At 43.4% G+C, this 19,411-nt stretch overlaps 1 protein-coding gene across 2 annotated transcripts in view; it reads right to left on the bottom strand.

Moving 5' to 3' along the window:
* The window catches only part of LRRC49 (leucine rich repeat containing 49), a 183,011-nt gene that overhangs the window by 95,352 nt on the left and 68,248 nt on the right, over positions 1 to 19,411 (bottom strand). For both annotated transcript variants that reach the window (XM_073618837.1, XM_073618836.1), the window contains exons 8-9: positions 15,660 to 15,803; positions 1,581 to 1,642 (exon numbers count right to left, since the gene is read on the bottom strand). In XM_073618837.1, coding sequence (XP_073474938.1) covers positions 1,581 to 1,642; positions 15,660 to 15,803 — 206 coding nt within the window. The remainder of the gene's footprint in view (positions 1 to 1,580; positions 1,643 to 15,659; positions 15,804 to 19,411) is intronic.

The raw sequence follows: 19,411 nt of genomic DNA on the forward strand, positions 1-19,411 counted from the left end.
AGGAGAGAGGAAAGATGAGAGGAGAGGGGAGGGGAAAAAAGGAGAAGAGAGAAAAAAAGAAGGGGTGAGGAGAGGGAAATAGGAGAGGAAAGCAGAGGAGAGAAAAAAAGAAGGGGAGAGGAGACAAAAAGAAGAGGCGAGGATAGGGAAAACGGAGAGGGGAGAACAGAAAAAAGAAGAAGAAGAGCGGAAAAAAAGGGTGCAGATAAAAAAGGTAATAGAAGGGGAAAAGAAAAGAGGAGAGGAGAGGAAAGGAAAAAGAAGAGAAGAGGAGAGGAAAGGAAAAAGAAGAGAAGAGAAGAGGAGAGGAAAAAGAAATGGAGAGGAGAGGAAAAAGAAATGGAGAGGAGAGGAAAAAGAAATGGAGAGGAGAGGAAAAAGAAATGGAGAGGAGAGGAAAAAGAAATGGAGAGGAGAGGAAAAAGAAATGGAGAGGAGAGGAGAGGAGAGAAGAGAAGAGAAAATTAGAGGACAGGAAAAAAAGGAGGAGGAGAGGATAGGAGGGAAGAGAGAAAAGGGAGAGGAAAAAGGAGAGGAAAGCATGGGAAAGGGAGGAAAAGAAAAGGAAAAGGAAGAGGAAAGGAGGAGGAGAAAGGAAAAAAAAAGAAAAAGAAAGGCAAAAGGAAAGGAAAAAACAAAGATCAATAGACTAATTTATATTAACAGATTTTAAATAGTGCATATTGCACCAAAGCTATTATTTAATACTGTATTGTAAAGTAAGCAGAGAAATTACTCAGCTCAAGAAATCAGAACAAACCTTGTTCTATTATTCTTAACTTTTTAAATCTTAAATTTTATTAGCTACAGTCAGTAACTTTGCTTTTTGGATTTATGGATTCAGTTCAAGAAGCTTTACACAAGAATAAGGATTTTTATTTTCAACCACCTGCCTGTAATTTTTGAAATCCAATTGGGCTCAACTGAAAATAACTGTCACTTTTAAAAAAAGAATTCTTAACCAGGTGTTTTAGCTTCGTGAGTTGCGCCTATAAGATAATATAGGCGCAATTCACAAAGTTAAAACACCTGGTTAAGAATGCTTCTTTTAAAAAGAACACATTGCAAAGCTCAGTCTATATAAATTTACAAGTACGCCCTTTTCCAAATGTGCAGTGCAATGTGCCTGCTGCAGCCCAGCTGCTTAAGTGACTTACAAAGCTCTCCAGGGCCTACAGGAACATAACAGAATGCAGTTTTATAATAAAATATACTGCAGATAACTGACTGACATCCTACATTCCTTAGAACACAAAGACAACCATGTGACCATCTAACACTTATGACAGTGGATGAAGAATATCAGACACAAGAAACTACAGCAGCAGTTTCCTCGCTCTTATGTTCTCCAACTCTGAGCTGCAGTTGGTCTGTAGATAGGAGGGTGTGGCAGCTGCTTGATATGCTAAAGTAGACCTATCAATTGCAATTTACTGGGAGTATCTCCTACATCGCTGCAAGGACATTGTGCCCCTGTTAGAATGCATCACATTATACAGCACATAACACAGGACTAGCAGTATTCAAATGAATATACAAAAGTAGTGTACCTTAAAATAGAAAATGCAGAACGTGCTTACCTTGCTATATTGTTAAAGCTGAGATAAAGGAGCTGGAGGCTGGGCAAAGTATCCACATCTCTCTAGAAGGAAGCAGAGATTCACTACATCAGTGAGATTATGTGACGTAGCACAGAAACATCTGCTCAGCTGATACCGTACACTCTTGTAATTGCTGTGGTCCTGATGCAGCATTGATTATTGTGGAGCGGATGGGGATAGCTGGGAGTGTTTGTGTGCAGGAAGCCGTTCTGCAGAAGCAGCTGCACATACAAGGTGATCGGCAATGGGAGGGGTCAGAGAGATGGAGGGAGAGAAGTCCTTGCTTTCAGTAGCCAACATGCACAATCAGCATTTTAACCGCATAGTGGCGAGGCTGCTGATCATCTGCAGAGCAGAAACAAGACAGTGCTCTGAGATGCCAACAAAACAAAGCCTCTGCCAATTTCAATGGGAGTTCATGGATAATAGCATCTAGCTTGATAATTGCAGTTACAGCCATGGCTTACAGATTGCAGTTTCTAAATTTAGTTTGAACATTTGCAGTATGCTGAACCATTCAATATTTCATGCAGTGTGTCACTGTCATGTAAATAATTTATTACACAGACTCACAACTCACTTTTTGCAACTGACAGTGTAATGCTGGCCATCAGAGGAACATGAAGAAATCAAATAAAAATTTAAAATATAAAAAATATATACAATTAAAAGATTTTCAGCAATGGCCATCCTGTAAATTCCCAGTATAGAAAATCCTGCACTAATCACACTTTAAAGAGTAACTCCACTTTTGTTCAGAATAAAAAGCCATCACTGGGTGATCTAAGTACATTTCAACAATTTTAACAAACCTTGTTGCAGATTCCTACCCATTTCTGCTCTGAAGGAATAGCTCTTGTGCAGAGTGAATCTGAATGGGAGTGACATTTTCATTAACAATTGACGCACTAGCAGTGTTTTTTTTATGAGGAAAGCTGTAGTGACTTTAGAATTAACCATTTGAGTGTATTTAATAAAAAAATGTGAATTCTGTTGCCAGATGATGTCTAAAATCTGACTTGCATCTTAGTGCAGACTTCTGGGAAAATCAGTGAGCCAATCACACGACCAGGAAATGACATTTGAAAAGTTGTGTACACCAGTTGCAAATAGAAGGCCTGTGGGTTGCCATGATGCATTGAATTTTACAGAAAATTACAGCGGCTGCAGATTGAAAAAGAAAGGTATTTTTTGATAACATTAAAGGATAAGTTCACCTTTAGCAACATGTTACCCCTGTATTTAGGGTGCAACATGTTACAATGCAGTCCCACACAATTGCATCATTCATTCACAAAAGTCTATGAATGAGAAAAAGACAAGTTCCATCTGCCACCGCAGCAAACAGACTTGTGGTTTCAAAGAACTGCGAGGGCACTGATGTGCATGCATGTAGACCATTCAGTCTTCCTGCTGCTTGAAACTTACATCCTGTAAAGAGGTATGGGCACAGGGCTTAGGAAGACTGTGCAGGAGCCTGACATTACACCTGCGATTCCCTGATCACAGGTGCTATGCTCTGCAGGCTCCTAAAAAAATAAATAAATGCTCATTTTTTTTACCTCCCAAAATGTTGATTTATTTATTTTTTTTTGTAAATTCTTAATTGTTTTCATAAGTAGAAAAAGGTTACATGACAGAGCCTCTGGGCATTAGAATTGTGTGCCTCAATAGAAACATACAGCCTGGTACCTAGGATGGCAAGGCTCCCCTGCTCTTCCCTCCTCTCCATCCTACCCTTCTCCTAGCTAACAGACTAGCTGGAGACTGTATGATCCACTGTTAGCTCAGAGAATACAAAGGTACAGAAACATAAAAAACATATGTAACAGAATTCCGCAAGTGGCCTGCAGACAATGAATGGAACGACGCTGCCTTGCACCATCAGTTTCGCTTGGGCCTGTCTGAGCCCCTCAAAGACAAATTAGCAAGAGTGGGGCTCCCTGATACATTGGAACCTACAATTCAGTTGGCTATTCAGCTTGATCGCAGACTCAGAACGTCTCAGGGAATGATCCGGTATGGCCCGTCCCACATGGATGCTCCCACGAATACCCATGGCTCCACACCTGAGAACCCCTGAGACCCACGCATCAACCCCAATTCATGACGCAGAACCGATGCAACTCGGCTTAGTTCGTCCAGCCCTCACCCACGAAGAGCGACAACGCCATCGCCTGAACAATCTATGCCTGTATTGTGGTGGAGCTGGTTACTTTCTTCGGGGATGTCCCATTAGGCAGAGTAAGTGGATCGAACCCCCCATCTGTTTTGCCATACATTGTTAAATCCTCGCATCTCACTCTCTGCCTCTCTTAGCAGATACCGGGAAGGATAATCTGAGTAACAGCCATTATTGACTCTGGGGCTTGCAGCTGCTTTATTGACATCCACTTCTCCAAAAAGTATGGGATCCCACTATGGAAGAAACCCCAGCCATTTACCGTTCATCTGGCAGATGGCTCCACACCAACCTCGGGTCTAATAACCCATGAGACCACCCTCATATTGGCCACCACCGAAGCAGACCATAGGGAATATCTTTGGCTGGACACGCTTTCTTCCCCCATTTTTCCGGTTATTTTGGGGTTACCATGGCTTCGACAGCACCAGCCACAGATTGATTGGTCCACTGAAGTTGTATCTTTTGGCAAACCCTATTGCTTACACCACGAATTCCCACAACGAGCCTGTTTGACGGTTTAACCCCTTTGCACAGATGACAACACTCTTCTCCCCCAGGTTTGCAGAGACTTCCTGGACGTCTTCGACAAGAAGGGGGCTGAATCCCTACCGCCTCACCGGCCGTATGATTGCCCCATTGAACTTCTTCCTGGTTCTGCAATACCATTTGGGAAGATCTTCCCACTCTCTAAACCTAAAATTAGAAGTCCTCCAAAAATACATTGATGACAATCTTAGGAAAGGGTTCATCCAGCCCTCTACCTCTCCTGCTGGCGCTGGACTCTTTTGTGGAAAACAATGACCATTCTTTAACACCATGTATTGACTACAGAGAATTGAGCAGTATCACAATCAAGAATTGATACCCATTGCCTCTAGTCCCTGAGCTCATTCAGAGGTTCCGCACCGCCAAGGTCTTCTCAAAATTGGACCTACGGGGGGCCTACAGTTTAATACGGATAAGAGAGGGCAACAAATGAAAAACGGCCTATAGTACTAGGTTTGGTCATTTTGAGTATCTGGTCATGCCATTTGGGCTGTGCAACGCCCCAGCAACTTTACAACACTTGGTGAAGGACATCTTTTGGGATTTTCTTTTTTTTTCAAATATAAAGTTTATTACACTCCAATCACAGGCGGGGAGCCCACCAGTACAGATTGTTAAAGCCATGGTACATATATTATTCGTATAGGAGCGGTATCTTTTGGGATTTTCTTGATCTCTTCATGATAGTGTACTTAGATGACATCCTTGTTTTTTCACCTTCCCTTGAGGCACATCACATCCACATGTGAAAGGTCCTTTTTCACCTCCAAGCCCATAAACTCTATGCCAAACTTGAAAAATGTGAGTTTGAGAAAGATACCATACAATTCCTTGGCCTCATTATTTTAACTTCTGGTATATCCATGGACCCCCAGAAGGCCCCCAGAACTGCAGTTCTTGAAAAGCCAATACCCTCGGACTGTAAGAGTGTCCAGAGGTTCATCGGATTCGCCAATTTTTATAGAAGTTTCATCAAAGGCTTCTCATCAATAATTTCACCTATTACACAACTCACCAAGCAAAACAGACGTTTTTTGTGGTCCCCCTCAGCACAAACTGCTTTTGACAAACTCAAGAAGCAATTCACCTCTGCTCCAGTCCTTAGTCATCACGACCCAGCCCTGCCTTACTTGTTGGAGGTCGATGTTTCAGAGATTGCGGTTGGGGCAGTCCTTTCTCAGCGCCACAAAACCACAGCCATGTTGCATCCTGTTGCCTTCTTTTCCAGGAAGTTGTCCCCAGCCGAAAGGAACTATGATGTAGGGGACCGGGAACTCCTTGCTATTAAACTGGCCCTGGAAGAATGGCGATATCTATTAGAAGGAGCCTCGCACCCTATACTTATCTACACTGATCATAGGAATTTCGAATACCTCCGTACAGCTAAACGTCTCAGATCTAGACAAGCCAGATGGACTTTCTTCTTTACCCGATTTCAAATGCATATCACGTACCGTTCAGGATCCAAGAATTTGAAACCTGATGCTCTATCCCGCATGTATCCCATATCAGATAAATTGCCAATGATGGACGCGATACTCCCTGCCTATAATTTCTTCCTACTTACGGATGACCTCTTGTCCAGGATTAAACTGGCCTCCTCTCTAGACCAACTGCCCTCAGGAGAACATCTGCAAGAAAAGAACGGACTTTTCTTCCATGACCATGCTGTGTTTGTGCCCCTTCAACTGAGAGTTCCTGTGCACAAACTCTGCCATGACAACAAGTTATCAGGGCATTTCGGGGTGACCAAAACCACTGATCTGCTTTTGCAAACCTTTTGGTGGCCTACCCTCAAGGCAGACTACCATGCCTACGTCAATTCCTGCCTGGTATGCAGTCACAGCAAAACGGAAAAGAATAAATCATGGGGTCTCCTACGCCCCCTGCCTGTTCCCTCCAGACCCTGGGAACAGATCAGCATGGATTACATAGTGGACCTACCACCCTCTGATGGGTTTACATCCATATTTGTTGTTGTGGACCCCTTACAAAAATGGCCCATTTTATTCCTATGATTGGCACTCCTTCCGCCCCAAAAACAGCTCAGGCTTTTATCATACCTCCATGGGATCCCCAGCAATATTGTATCGGATCGTGGGGTCCAATTCACCTCTAAATTCTGAAAGGAGCTCTGTCTTGCTCTAGACATTGAGAACCACTATTCTTCGGCCTACCACCCTCAGACCAATGGACACACAGAACGTACGAACCAAACTCTTGAACAGTACCTTCATTGTTTCTCCACCTTTGTCCAAGACAATTGGGCGTTCCTACTTCCTTGTGCAGAATTTTCATACAACGCAATACATTCTACCACTAAGCAATCATCGTTCTACGCCAACCTGGGGTACCACCCTTTTTTCCCCTGTCCTACCCGCTTCCGCTTCGGTCCTGGCTGTCAGGAACAAAGTGGAGTTTCTACACAACTTAGAGCTCCTAAAGGATACCATGGCTAAGGCACAGCTGGATTACAAGACCATCTATGATCAAAGGCGGCGGGGGACCTGGGTCTTCAACCGGGAGACAAGGTTTGGCTGTCTACCAGGCATTTGAAGTTGGCCTGTCCCTCCAAGAAATTGGGCCCTAAGTTCATTGGGCCCTTCCCTGTCCTGTTCCGATTCAACCCTTTTGTCTACAAACTCAAACTGCCCTCAACTTACTGGATCCACCCTGTCTTTCATGCCTCCCTCCTAAAGCCTGTGGCCCAGGAGGCATACTTCACTATATAAGCCCAGCCCAGAGACTGCCAAATTGCTGGTTTTATCTTCAGTCCCCCCTTGTTCCTGTGCTAGTGTGTGATCTGTCTAAACTTGTTGTGACCTGGAAACCGATTTGACTACTCTTGATTGCTGCTTGCCATTGACCTCGGATTTGTACCTTGACCATTCTACTTCTTTGTCCCTTTTGTACTCAGCTGCCAGATTGGAACTGACCTCAGCTTGGATCTCGACCATTCTTCCGATTAACCCTTTTATACTTCATTGCCAAACTGGACTCCGCACCACTGGCACCAGTGCCACTCGGTGTCCACCAAGTCTCTGTCTCAATCTCCAGAGGCTTCAAGGACCCGAGGTGCAAGGGAGGCCTCCCCACTACTTCGGTCTCACATCAGGTAGGTGGCCCTCGTGACAGAAAGGCTAATATTATACATATAGCGCCAACAGTGTGCGCAGTGCTTGACAAAATGAAGGCAGACATTACAGGTACATTACAATTTGATACAAGAGGAATCAGAAGGCCCTGCTCGCTAGAGCTTACAATCTAGGAGGGAGGGTCAATTGATACTAAAGGTAATAGCTGTGGGGGATGAGCTGATAGAGAAAGTAAAACAGTGTATTAGAAGCAGGATAATCTTCTTTAAAGAGAAGGGTTTTAAGAGATCGTCTAAACATGGAAAGATTAGGGGACAGTTGGACAGATTGGGGTAGGGAGTTCCAAAGGATGGGAGAAGCTCTGGAGAAATCCTGTAGGCGAGCATGGGAGGAGGTGACAAGGGAGCTAGAGAGCAGGAGGTCTTGGGAGGACCAAAGAGAGCGGCTTGGTTGGTATTTTGAGACTAGGTTAGTTAGTTAGCAGGGGCAGAGTTGTGAACGGCTTTGTAAATTATTGTTAGTACTTTAAATTTTATTTGTTGGGTGAGTAAAAGCCAATGCAGGGATTAGCAGAGAGGGGTGGAGGACAATGAACGGTTGGTAAGGTGGATGAGTCTTGCTGCTGCATTCATTATAGACTGAAGGGGGGATAGTGTATGTAAAGTTAAGGCGGCATGATTTGGACAGGGATTGGATGTGGGCCTGAAAGGACAGTTCAGAGTCTAGGGTTACCCCTAGCACCCTGGCATATGGGGACGGACTCATAGTTGTGCCATTGATCTTGACAGAGAAGTCAGGGGAAGGGGCACGTGGGGGAGGAAATATTATGAGCTCGGTTTTAGATAGATTCAGTTTGAGGAGGTGGTGGGACATCCAGGCTGATATGTCTGTTAGTAAATCAGTGATGTGTGAGGAGACTGATGGGGTGAGCTGAGGGGTAGAGAGATAGATTTGGGTGTCATCGGCATATAAATGGTAGTGGAAGCCATGGGAGGCTATCAGCTGACCCAGGGAGGATGTGTAGATCGATAATAGTAGGAGGTCCAAGGACAGAACCCTGGGGGACCCCAACGGTAAGAGGTGTTGGAGAGGAGGAAGTAGAGTTGTAAGTGACACTGAAGGTGCGGTGAGATATGCAAGATTCAAACCAACGGAGAGCAAAGCCATGGATACCAAGCAAATTGAGTTTTTTTGAAAAGGAGGGGGTGATCAATTGTATCAAAGGCAGTGGAAAGGTCCAAGAGTAAAAGTACGAAATAATGACCGTTGGTTTTAGCTGTTAGTAAGTTGTTTGTGAGTTTTAGGAGAGCAGTTTCTGTGGAGTGCTGTGGACGAAATCCAGACTTAAGGGGATCAAGAAGGTTATTCTCAATGAGATGGTCGCTCAGTCAGTTGTAGACTAAACGTTCAAGGAGTTTGGAGGCAAAAGGGAGTAAGGAGATGGGTCTTAGGTTGTTAAGATTGGTGGGGTCCAGTGACCTTTTTTGGTATGGGAGTGACTAGTGAATGTTTCAGAGGGTTGGGGAAGATGCCAGTAAAGATGGAGAGGTTGAAGATATGAGTTGAAGAGTGTAGGATAGAGTCAGAGGGTGACTGTATTTGAGAAGGAACAGGGTCCAGCAGGCATGAGGTTAGGTGGCGTTAAAAAAAAGATTGACTTTCTCTGTAGTAGTTGGGTTAAACAAGAGTTTTGATTGTACAGGATAATATAACCCAAGTTTAAAACACCGCTTCTCTCCTGCTCATAACCATACTGTATACTGTTTTTTAAAAAATCTTATGTAAAAACCTCTTTAAATCTCCCTTGGTACAGTCATGTGATCGCTAAGCTCAGGCTCCACTGTGTCAGTGAGTGGCTGCTGCAGGTGATGGGAGGTGTGCCGACACTGAGGGAGTAATGGAAGCTGGTGGGTGATGCCACAGGTCTGTGAATTCAGCCCAATTGTTGAGCTGCTCATTGGCACAGAGCAGCTGGAGCTTATTATTCACGTGAAGTAGTATATGGAAGGGAAATGTTTTCAACGTGGGTTACATTAGCCTTTACTTCTGCTTTAATTATAGTATATCTATAGCCGACACTCTTTTTTTGTTCCGCATAGGGTGAGAAAGGGCTTTTCTCTTTTTTTTGTATCCCTGTCTCATTGGGAAGATATTCTTTCACTTTCTGGAGACACAACAGAAGTGAGTAGAAATCTCTTTGAAATGAGGAGAGTTCCCCTGTTAGACAATTATCACTATGACAGCTATCCCACTTCTTGTTCCAGTGAGAACTATAACATTTTTGGTTTTCCATTACTTTATGCAACAGTAACCAGGACCAATATAGAAGCTGAATCTTAACAGCAGTGGCATAGGCAACAGTAAAAACATTAAAGAGGTTCTACCCCTTCCCTGCTCTATACAAAAAAAAAATAAGTTGTGGCTAAAGAGCCAGTTTGAATACCCAACAAAGACTATGTGTACCTGGGCTAGGGTTTTACACAAAAAAGGCCCCAGTGTATGAGTGCGTGTTTGTATGACCACGTTAGAGACATTAATAGTAAGCTCTTTTGGGGCAGCCAGTAATAGGAATGTGAATGGTGCATAATTCTTAAAGATGTTTTAATTCTTAATTATATTTGCATACCTTATATAAAGCAAATTTTCTTTTGAATTTAAATTTAAATAGGATGACTAACTTTTCTTTTCTTCCACAATCACACACTGCAGCAGGTCTACATAAATCCATTAAAATAATCACACAAATTTACAACAAATGGGTTACATCTATGAGCAAACAGTTTTATTCCTTTCTTTTAACACATACAATAAAATATGTTCTGTACCTCCAGGCATATAGTGTATGATTGATTTCTTCTGTCATTTGTGCTGAAAACTTTCAAAATGTGTTGAATTAGAGGAACAAGCAATCTGGAAGTGCTGGATCAGATCAATGCATAAAAAAAATGTGAATGTTCTGCCAAATAACATGCAATGTTACACTCTGAAGACAGATCTGTGCTTGATGTTTGCAATTCAATGTAATTCTGAATAAAGAACAGATCTCACAGTACATGTTAAAACAGTACGTAAAGAAGCATCCTAGACAAAACCTGCAAAAGTGCAAGTAGGAACCTCACACTGACAATAAAAAATATACTGTGCTTCCTGGATGCCATGCATGTATGATTTTGAATAATTCACTACCAGGTACTAAAATGAGCTCCACTGTTATATTTTGCACCCCCAAACTCCTTGCTACTCCCTAATGGAAATTAATAAGGACTTTGCTGAACATGAGGTTGTAACGATATCACGTACTGGACACACCACATGCTGTAGCTAGTGGCCATGTTGTTTGAGAACCTTAGGGCAGCCATGACAGCTTGGCTAACAGTTTAACATTACAGTGAAAATCTGAACTCCCCCCCCCCTCCTCCTCCTGGTGTTCGTGCATTCATAGGTTTATCCTTCAAAGGAGCTGTCAACACAAAAACCAGAACCAGGCTAGGTCTGTAAAAACAGCTAATGTTGGCCTGGCAGGATGTCCAGGCCTATCATAAAACTGTCACCCTCTCAATTCAGAGAGCCAGCAGATACTGGTCGTAAATACCTTAGTGCAATAAAGCTTAAACAGTGGAATAAGTATGAAATGTCAGCATGTTTCATAACTTCCAAAGTAATAATAGCACAGCCATAATATGGACATATTTAGTTTCCTCAGATAATTTGTAACGTTTCAAGTCCAGACACCCCTATGTCAGGTCATATGGGAAACCACTGGTACCCCTTATTCCTCCTAGGTAAACTAGACATTGGAGACATGACATGTTTATATCTGTTTTGAAGGAAATCTCACACTGAACAATAATATGGATATTTGCAGTCTGTAAATACTATAGATGCAGAGATATGAATATGTATCACAATGTGTACCTAGGACATGGTCATGAGTGTAGACACCTCCCAGCAACCAACCCCTAAACAAGATGACCAGACGATTGGTCACTGGTCGCTGTCAACACTCCTTTGATCTGACAGAAAAGAGGAGAAGCCAAGACAATGGTCAGTTCTTCATTTACCATCCAAGCAGGAACATCTGCCAAGTTTTAGAGCCGATTACCCAGCTCATCGGTCGAACTCTGATCAACCCTCAGACATTAATTGCAAGTATTCTTCCTCCCCAATTCTACCTTATTTCTTGGTGGCTGTATATTGTCTTTATCTTTTTAAAACATCTCGTTTCTGTAAATGTTTATTTGCACCAACTTTGACCTTTTCATAATAATTCCTTATGTTGAAAAGTGTTAACCTTGTCTCCAAAGCTCTTAATGCAAGCTATAAACGAACCTGCCTCTAAGGCCCCTTTCACACGGGACGGATCTGTGTTGATCCGCCCCGTGTTTATCCGCTGCTCAGCGGGGATCGCTCCGCTTTCCCCAGCTGAGCAGGCAGATGACAGGGCGGGACCCGCACACTGTGCAGGGACCGCCCTGTCAGATCTCCGCTCTCCCCTATGGGGGATCGGAGGAACACGGACCGTCTGTCCGTGTTCCTCCGATCCGCTCTGCAGACGGATAGAAAAATAGGATTTTCTTCCGTCCGCAGAATCGGACGAGAGCGGAGCCGGACAACATCGGGTGTTAGCGGATGTACATCCGCTGACACCCGCTATCCCATAGGGATGCATGTATGTCCGTATTTCATCCGAAAACGGATGGATGAAATACGGACATACTGTCCGCATGTGTGAAAGGGGCCTTAAAGAGCGCTACTGTTGTAGAGTAAGGCCTCTGAGCAGACCTATCTGTGGTGGCAGTGTGCGTTGCAGACGCTTATTCTAAAATTATAATTGGTATTGCTAAAATTAAGAGTCTCCCCCGGCTCGGTCTTTTAAAATGGGAGTGGTGGCAGTTAAAGGGTTAATTGCGTAATTAGCCCAGTGGCAATCGCTCTCAGGCTGATGGCACCTAGACTGTGGTCCCGCAAGCTGAAAAATCTTTGTGCTGGGCGCAGCTGAGAGTGGCATTGTTAAGTAAGTGACAGCGTGGTGTGAGGTTGGCCGGTCCTTCGTCACAAGTTAGCGAGGAGGGCAGGGATCTGACATCCGCATTCGTCAGAGATGTATTTTTCTCAACATAACTAGCTATGTAGCCCTTGATATAGTTTGATTTTAGTTTTAGCAAGTTCATATTGCCTCTGGGTACCAGGGGGTCAGTGCTCTTTGAAGCATGCTCTGGTACAGGCAACCAATCCGTTCTTCTGCCTTATTAAAACTGGCTATACACTGTAAGATTCCGCTGGGCTGAATGAGACAAAATCTATCAATTTCTTCATCCATGCTAAACAGCATGGAAGAGAAAATTCCCCTGCAGGCTATTGTGTTCTGACAGCCGGCACCTGGTAGAATTCAGGCTCTGTTCGGGCAAAAATTTTTTTGCTCAACTACTTAAATTTTACAATCAAATGATGTTGAGTGTGTGGCTGCCTGGAGGAAACTGTCCGAAATTCACCCCATGTAAGGCCACCTTAACACCTTGCTTTATTCTGCCGCTGTGAATACCAGACTACTATGTACCACGGGCCTGCCAGAAACCAGAGGGAGATTAAACAGGTCAGAAGGAATTTCAGAGGTTTTAGTATTACTTCAAGTTTGGGAGTAACAAGGAAAATGGTTACAGTTACTGTATGTACATAGTTATGTGCACTTAAAGTTCATCCTTTTTCTACCCTCCCACCATCTAGCATATTTGCAATTTTTCATTTTCAGGGAATGGGTAATTTTTTTTTTTTTTTTTTTTTTTTTTTTTTTTTACACAGGTACACGCTCCCACTTCTTCAACCCTTGTCTAGGTGAGAATGCCAGGCACTTGACCAGGCCCCCAACCCCATGGGCACCATGATTTCTTCCTCCAGATGCTACATCATTACTGTGTCCTGTAATGAAATAGTGGCCCTCAGGAGAAGCCATAAAGCTCAGCAGAGTACCAGGTATCCGACACACCCAACAGTGTCAGATAGTAGCAATGGCAATTGCTCTTCAAGCAAATAAATATTTTACACACGGTTTTAAAGAAGTAAAAAACAGGAAAACCATGGTGACCTGGTAATCAGAATTCTCAAAGAGGACTCGTACATCTGTAAGCAATATGCTTGATGTTAAAGTCTACCACATATATATCTCTATGCACTGGATATATAAAAAGTTTATGAAATGTCAAATCTATTTCTAGCAAATCCCTAAAAAGGAAGGTAAGGGGGTAGTTCTCCACTAGGTAGAAATAAAAGCCTTATACAAGTTCCCCCTTTCTACACCTTATCCAAAATTAAAACGTTTTCTACATTAACTATATTGTGCAGTTTTTAATGTTGCATTGATCTGGGGTTGGCCATTTTTTATGGGACAGTAAAGTCATTTTTGATAACACAAGGAGGCCCAATACTTTTGCTGGGTTAAATCTATATTATGCACAGTCTAAGCAGCACCATAACCTAGGATGTGGTAAACCAACTGGAAATTCATATCTATCCATCCAATCATAGCTCCTACACAGACCATGCAAAAGCAATTTTTTTTTAAGAAGAAAGTGACATCAAGCTGAAGTTTTTCTTCTGGTTAAGGTTGATTACCTGGAACAGTGGTCCCCAACCTTAGTCCTCGAGTATCAACAGCAACAGATGATAAAAAAAAAAAAAAATTAATAGGGAGAGTAAATTGCCTAAATGAGGACACAGTCTGTAAAATAAAAACCTGGCAGCGGTTGTATCCATTCTCCGCCCTGTCTAAGCCTCATGCACAAAGGACATTTCTCCTCTGAACGTCAGAAAAACTGCCCAAAGCCGTGTATTGCACACGTTTTTAGATGCCTCAAGCAGTTGAGCATTAATGGATTCCATTAGCCCATTGAAATGCATTTCTGCTTCTAATGTTTAGATGTGTCAGGTGTTTATCACCTCTTAGTGATCTATGTACATTGCAAGAATTGTAACATTTTGTTTCTCTTCTTAAGAAAAAGCTGCATGTTCAACTATGTCCTTGGAAGGCTTTCTACATGGGAGTGTCTGTGTTGATTCTAATCAGCTGGTGCACTTGCAGTGTTCTAATGAGAAAAGCTGCAGTGTTTGCATCCCTTTAAAAGTAATTAACCCTTAGTTCTTACTAAAAATATAATTCCTATTGCAGATGATGCCTAAAATGTGACTTTTATATTAGAGAAGATTTTGGGGAAAATCAGTGAGCCACTCATACAAGAAGAAATGACTGGGAAGTTCTGTACACCAAAATGTGTACACTAGGCCTCCAGGTTGCTATATTGCATTGATTTTTACAGAACATTACAGCACTGCAGATTGAAAAGTAAAGGTAATTTTAACATTACCTTACAATATGGATTGTGCATCATTTAAATTTGCTATATGTTTTATTTTCTACGTTTTGTACAACAGTGGAGTTTCCCTTTGAAGGTTGTGAAGAAACAGAAGTAGAAATTGGACATGTCCAGTCATTAGTTTGCAAAAAAATGAATAACAGGCAATCTTTGGTTAACAAATGTGAATAATCAAAAAGTGTTTAAAGACTGAATGTAGTACTGCCAACAGCACTTTATTAACAATTTGAAACTGTTAAAAAGTCCGGTCACCAGGATGGAAAAAGGATTGAGAAATACAGTAACAAAAAAAACAAAAAAACAAAAAACAAAACAGTTATTACTTCATATTCAATATACGCAATGTATCTTTTAAAGTTAAAGAGATGAGTTACCCTGTAAGAGAATCCCAAAACCCTTCCTCAATGTTATCTAATTTTTAAGGTGGTTGTAATGCCAAATTCGTTAAAATAAAAAAATAATTAAAAAAAAAAAAAAAAAGTATACTTCTACCATTGCACAAAGCGATTCCTTCCCATTCTGGAGTCCCCTGCTGGCCCTGTCCACTCCTTTCTATGTGTGCTCCCATAGCAGGCTGTGTGCTATACATCCACAAACACACATGGTATGACATGGCAAGTGGGGAAATGTTTTTTCACCTCAATGCAGGGAATACATTGAGGTAAAAAAATGTTTTAACTTTAGAAGCATTTTAAGTTGATGCTAATAGAGTTTTTTTAAGACCCCAATGTAGGAAGGCACTAGCCATATAAAGGACAGCATTATGAAACAGTAATAACATCAATGCTTGCCCTTCTGTAATAAGAACATAAAACACTAATGTGGAAAATGCGGTGTACCGATTATAAATACATCTACCTCTTACCACAAGACTGATGTTATTATGTCTCAGGTTGAGCTCTGTCAGTGAGTCTAGACCGTTCAAGTTTTCCACTTCTGTTATCTGATTCCGGGCAAGGTTTAATACTCGTAACTCTCCCAGGTGGCCAATATTCTCAATTTTAGATATCTGTAGAAGAATATCATACAAATTAGATCAATTTAAAGAGATATAGCACATCAATATTACTATCTGTTGTCAACTCTGTTGACATGGTTGAAGTAATAGCATGCAATAAGTTAGAATAGCCAGTCACAGATCAAAGTCAGCTAGGTTGGCCAAATCAAGCTTTTAAAAAAGGTCCATGCATCTAAAACTTCTACCTTAACCATCGCTTGAAAATCCACAAGGACAGGCCTTCCTTTTTAGATACCAAACCCTACCCATGGGCTCTGCAACAATTAACATATTGTAAGTAAACATCCCAAAGGGTTTGAAATATTTGCTCGTAGCAGCACAGCCTATACAGAGTAACCACAAATTGAAAGCCATCTAAATTAAAAGACTACACCCAATGCATGTGCCAGTGTGTGGAAAAGAACTGCCATATAAAAATAATGGCAGTGTGTAAATGAATGCACCAAGGTGTGGCTGTAGATTGACATCATTTTTCACCACAGTGCATGCACTGGACTGTAGCATCTAAATTTAGTACAGCTAGAGTTTAGGTTGTGATGGATCTGTGTAGACTGCTCAATCATGAGCAGGCATTTCAAACCATTAGAGCTTCAGACGTGCTATACACTTTTAATACACACGGCTATAAAAGTCAGGGGAGGGCATTGAGGAGTTTAATATCTAAAGTGCTTTTGTCCATTAAGCCAGCCGTATACATGTGTACAGAAATTCTGAAATTTACTTTCTTTTCTGCTTTGTTTTGTAGAGCTCAGTGTGACTGTAGGAGATCTGTTTATATGCCTCTGATAGGACAGGTGGCTACAATATACACCATTCTTTATATCCCAACCGGAAGTGCAGACAAGGAAGCCGTAAATCCCCAAAAACTAAGTAAAATCATGTGCTTCCCTCTTAACTCACTCAGCACTATCAAAAATTTGTTGTATTTTGACTATGATTATATATTGCTTCCATACCATTGTTAATAAACATAGATAATGCAGAAAACAGGATAAAAGTTTAATGACATGAAGGAATAGGTTATACCTACGCTCATAAGCATCTCTCAGGCAGGCCCAAATTAGAACCACAAAATGGATCATATAAAAAGGTAAAAGCAATACAATCACCAAACTACTGTCTTTACAAACCTGGCTTAAAGCGTTTGTTGCCCCAAAACTTCATATTCCTGAATTGTGTCTGCTGTACCATGTACTTGTATGAGAAAGTATCCTGTTCTCTTTGTATTGCTTCCTTTATGTGAAATCCCTGGTGTTCCTGCCAGTGCCTCTGCTGTCCTATTAAAAACCGACCACACGGGGCGTGGCCGGATCCCGAGCGTGATGGCTGCTTGTTAGCAGAGGTCTGATCTGTGACGGCTTTCCAGGGCACATCTAGTAAGGTGATCAAGTCCCCACATAAGTCCCCAGTAACACGAGCGACTACCAGAGATATCCGCCGACATGTCCAAGAGGAGACAGGAGCGCTCTGCTCCCCGCAAACTGACGGAATTCTATCCGCCGGACAAGCCGTCTATCCAAAATGGCGCTGGCGGGAACATACCTCATACAAGAGGCGGCCAGAAGGAGACAGCGCTGCGGACACACTCCGCTCAGCACTCAGACAGCTCACCTCATCACACGGAAGGCAACTCAAGATCCTCCACACCATCTAACAGCCCTGCCAAATCGAAGCTGCGTCTCTCACAGGATGCGGACCCAGCTCAGGAGGTAGGTCTCTTTTCACAGCACCTCATAGCTCCATTGCTGCATTTCCCACATCTAACCAGCCCGTGCTGGATACCACGCTGAAAGACATGCTAATGACAGTGCAGAGCTCCATACGCTCTGAGATCTTACATATGATGCAGCATTTCACATCTGCCATAATGCATATGGGGGAAAGAGTGTCTAATGTAGAAACAAAAATGGGGGAAGTCACAGCTTCTGTTAATGATTTAATAGATGTTCAAGGAGAAGAAGCGGACGACATTGCATGGCTTAAAACTAAAATGGCCGACCTCGAAGACCGTTCCAGAAGGAACAACATTAAAATCAGAGGCATACCAGAGTCAGTTCAGCAATCCGCTTTAAAAGATAACTTCTTACATCTGTTGGCAACTTTCCTACCTGATTCACCACAAAGCGAGCTAATAATTGATCGCATTCATCGCCTGCCAAAACCGCCTCACCTGCCTGAAACCATCCCGAGAGACACCATTGTCTGCATCCATTTCTTCCACGTAAAAGGAAAAATTTATGAGAGCTGCCAGAAACACTGCGGATTATCCACAACAATACACCAACTTCTCCTTCTAGGATGATCTCTCAAAATTCACAATGCAGCAACGCAAAAATCTAGCAACAATCACGAAACCTCTGAGGAACCATCAAATCCCATAAAAGTGGGGCCACCCGGTGAAGCTCATTATCACGAAAGATAACAATTCCTACACCATTAGATCTCTGGAAGAAGGTCTAATGCCGCGTACACACGGTCGGACTTTCTATCCTACTTGGTCCGGCACACTTTCCGACGGACTTTGTCCGCCAGGTGCGCCGGACTTTAAAACGGACGGACTTGCCCACACACGACCGGACTTTCCGGCGGGCTAAGTCCGCCCGTCTTTCCGACGGACTTTCGTCGGAGTTACGGCGGACTTTCAGAATGAACGGACTTGCCCACACACGGACAAGTCCGTTCATTTTGAACGTGACTCAGGTGCGACGGGACTAGAAAAGGATGTCAATCTTGCCGCTTTTATCGGCGAGATTGACACCTTGCGAGCCCCGTCGCGGGGCATACCAGGCCCTTAGGTCTGGTATGGATTATAAAGGGAACCCCCTACGCCGAAAAAACGGCGTGGGGTCCCCCCTAAAATCCATACCAGACCCCGATCCGAGCACGCAGCCTGGCCGGTCAGGAAAGGGGGTGGGGACGAGCGAGCGCCCCCCCCTCCTGAACCGTACCAGGCCGCATGCCCTCAACATGGGGGGGTGGGTGCTTTGGGGGAGGGGGGCGCCCTGCGGGGCCCCCCACCCCAAAGCACCTTGTCCCCATGTTGATGAGGACAAGGGCCTCTTCCCGACAACCCTGGCCGTTGGTTGTCGGGGTCTGCGGGCGGGGGCTTATCGGAATCTGGGAGCCCCCTTTAATAAGGGGGCCCCCAGATCCCGGCCCCCCACCCTATGTGAATGAGTATGGGGTACATGGTACCCCTACCCATTCACCTAGGGAAAAAGTGTAATAAAACACACTACACAGGTTTTTAAAATATTTTATTAAACAGCTCCGGGGGGGGGAGATCTTCCTCCGGCTTCGGGGGTCTTCTTCCGGCTTCGGGGGTCCCTGCGCTTCATCTTCTCCCGGCGTCCGGTTGGTTCTTCTCCCGGTGTTCCAGTTCTTCGGCCGGCTCCTCTGCTGTCTTCAGGTAGCGCTCTTGCCAGCAGAGGTCTGGACTCCTGGGCTTCTGGGCTTCTGGGCTTCTTCTCTTCTCTTCTCCAGATGTTGACACGACGCTCTCTCCGGCTGGACTGCTCTCCGAGGGCTGCGTTGTGACTTATATAGGCGGAGACCCCGCCCCCTTTTTATGTCACAGTCCCTGGGCATGCTGGGACTGT

This window comes from Aquarana catesbeiana, linkage group LG03 (assembly GCF_042186555.1).
Source record: "Aquarana catesbeiana isolate 2022-GZ linkage group LG03, ASM4218655v1, whole genome shotgun sequence".
Lineage (NCBI taxonomy): Eukaryota > Metazoa > Chordata > Amphibia > Anura > Ranidae > Aquarana > Aquarana catesbeiana.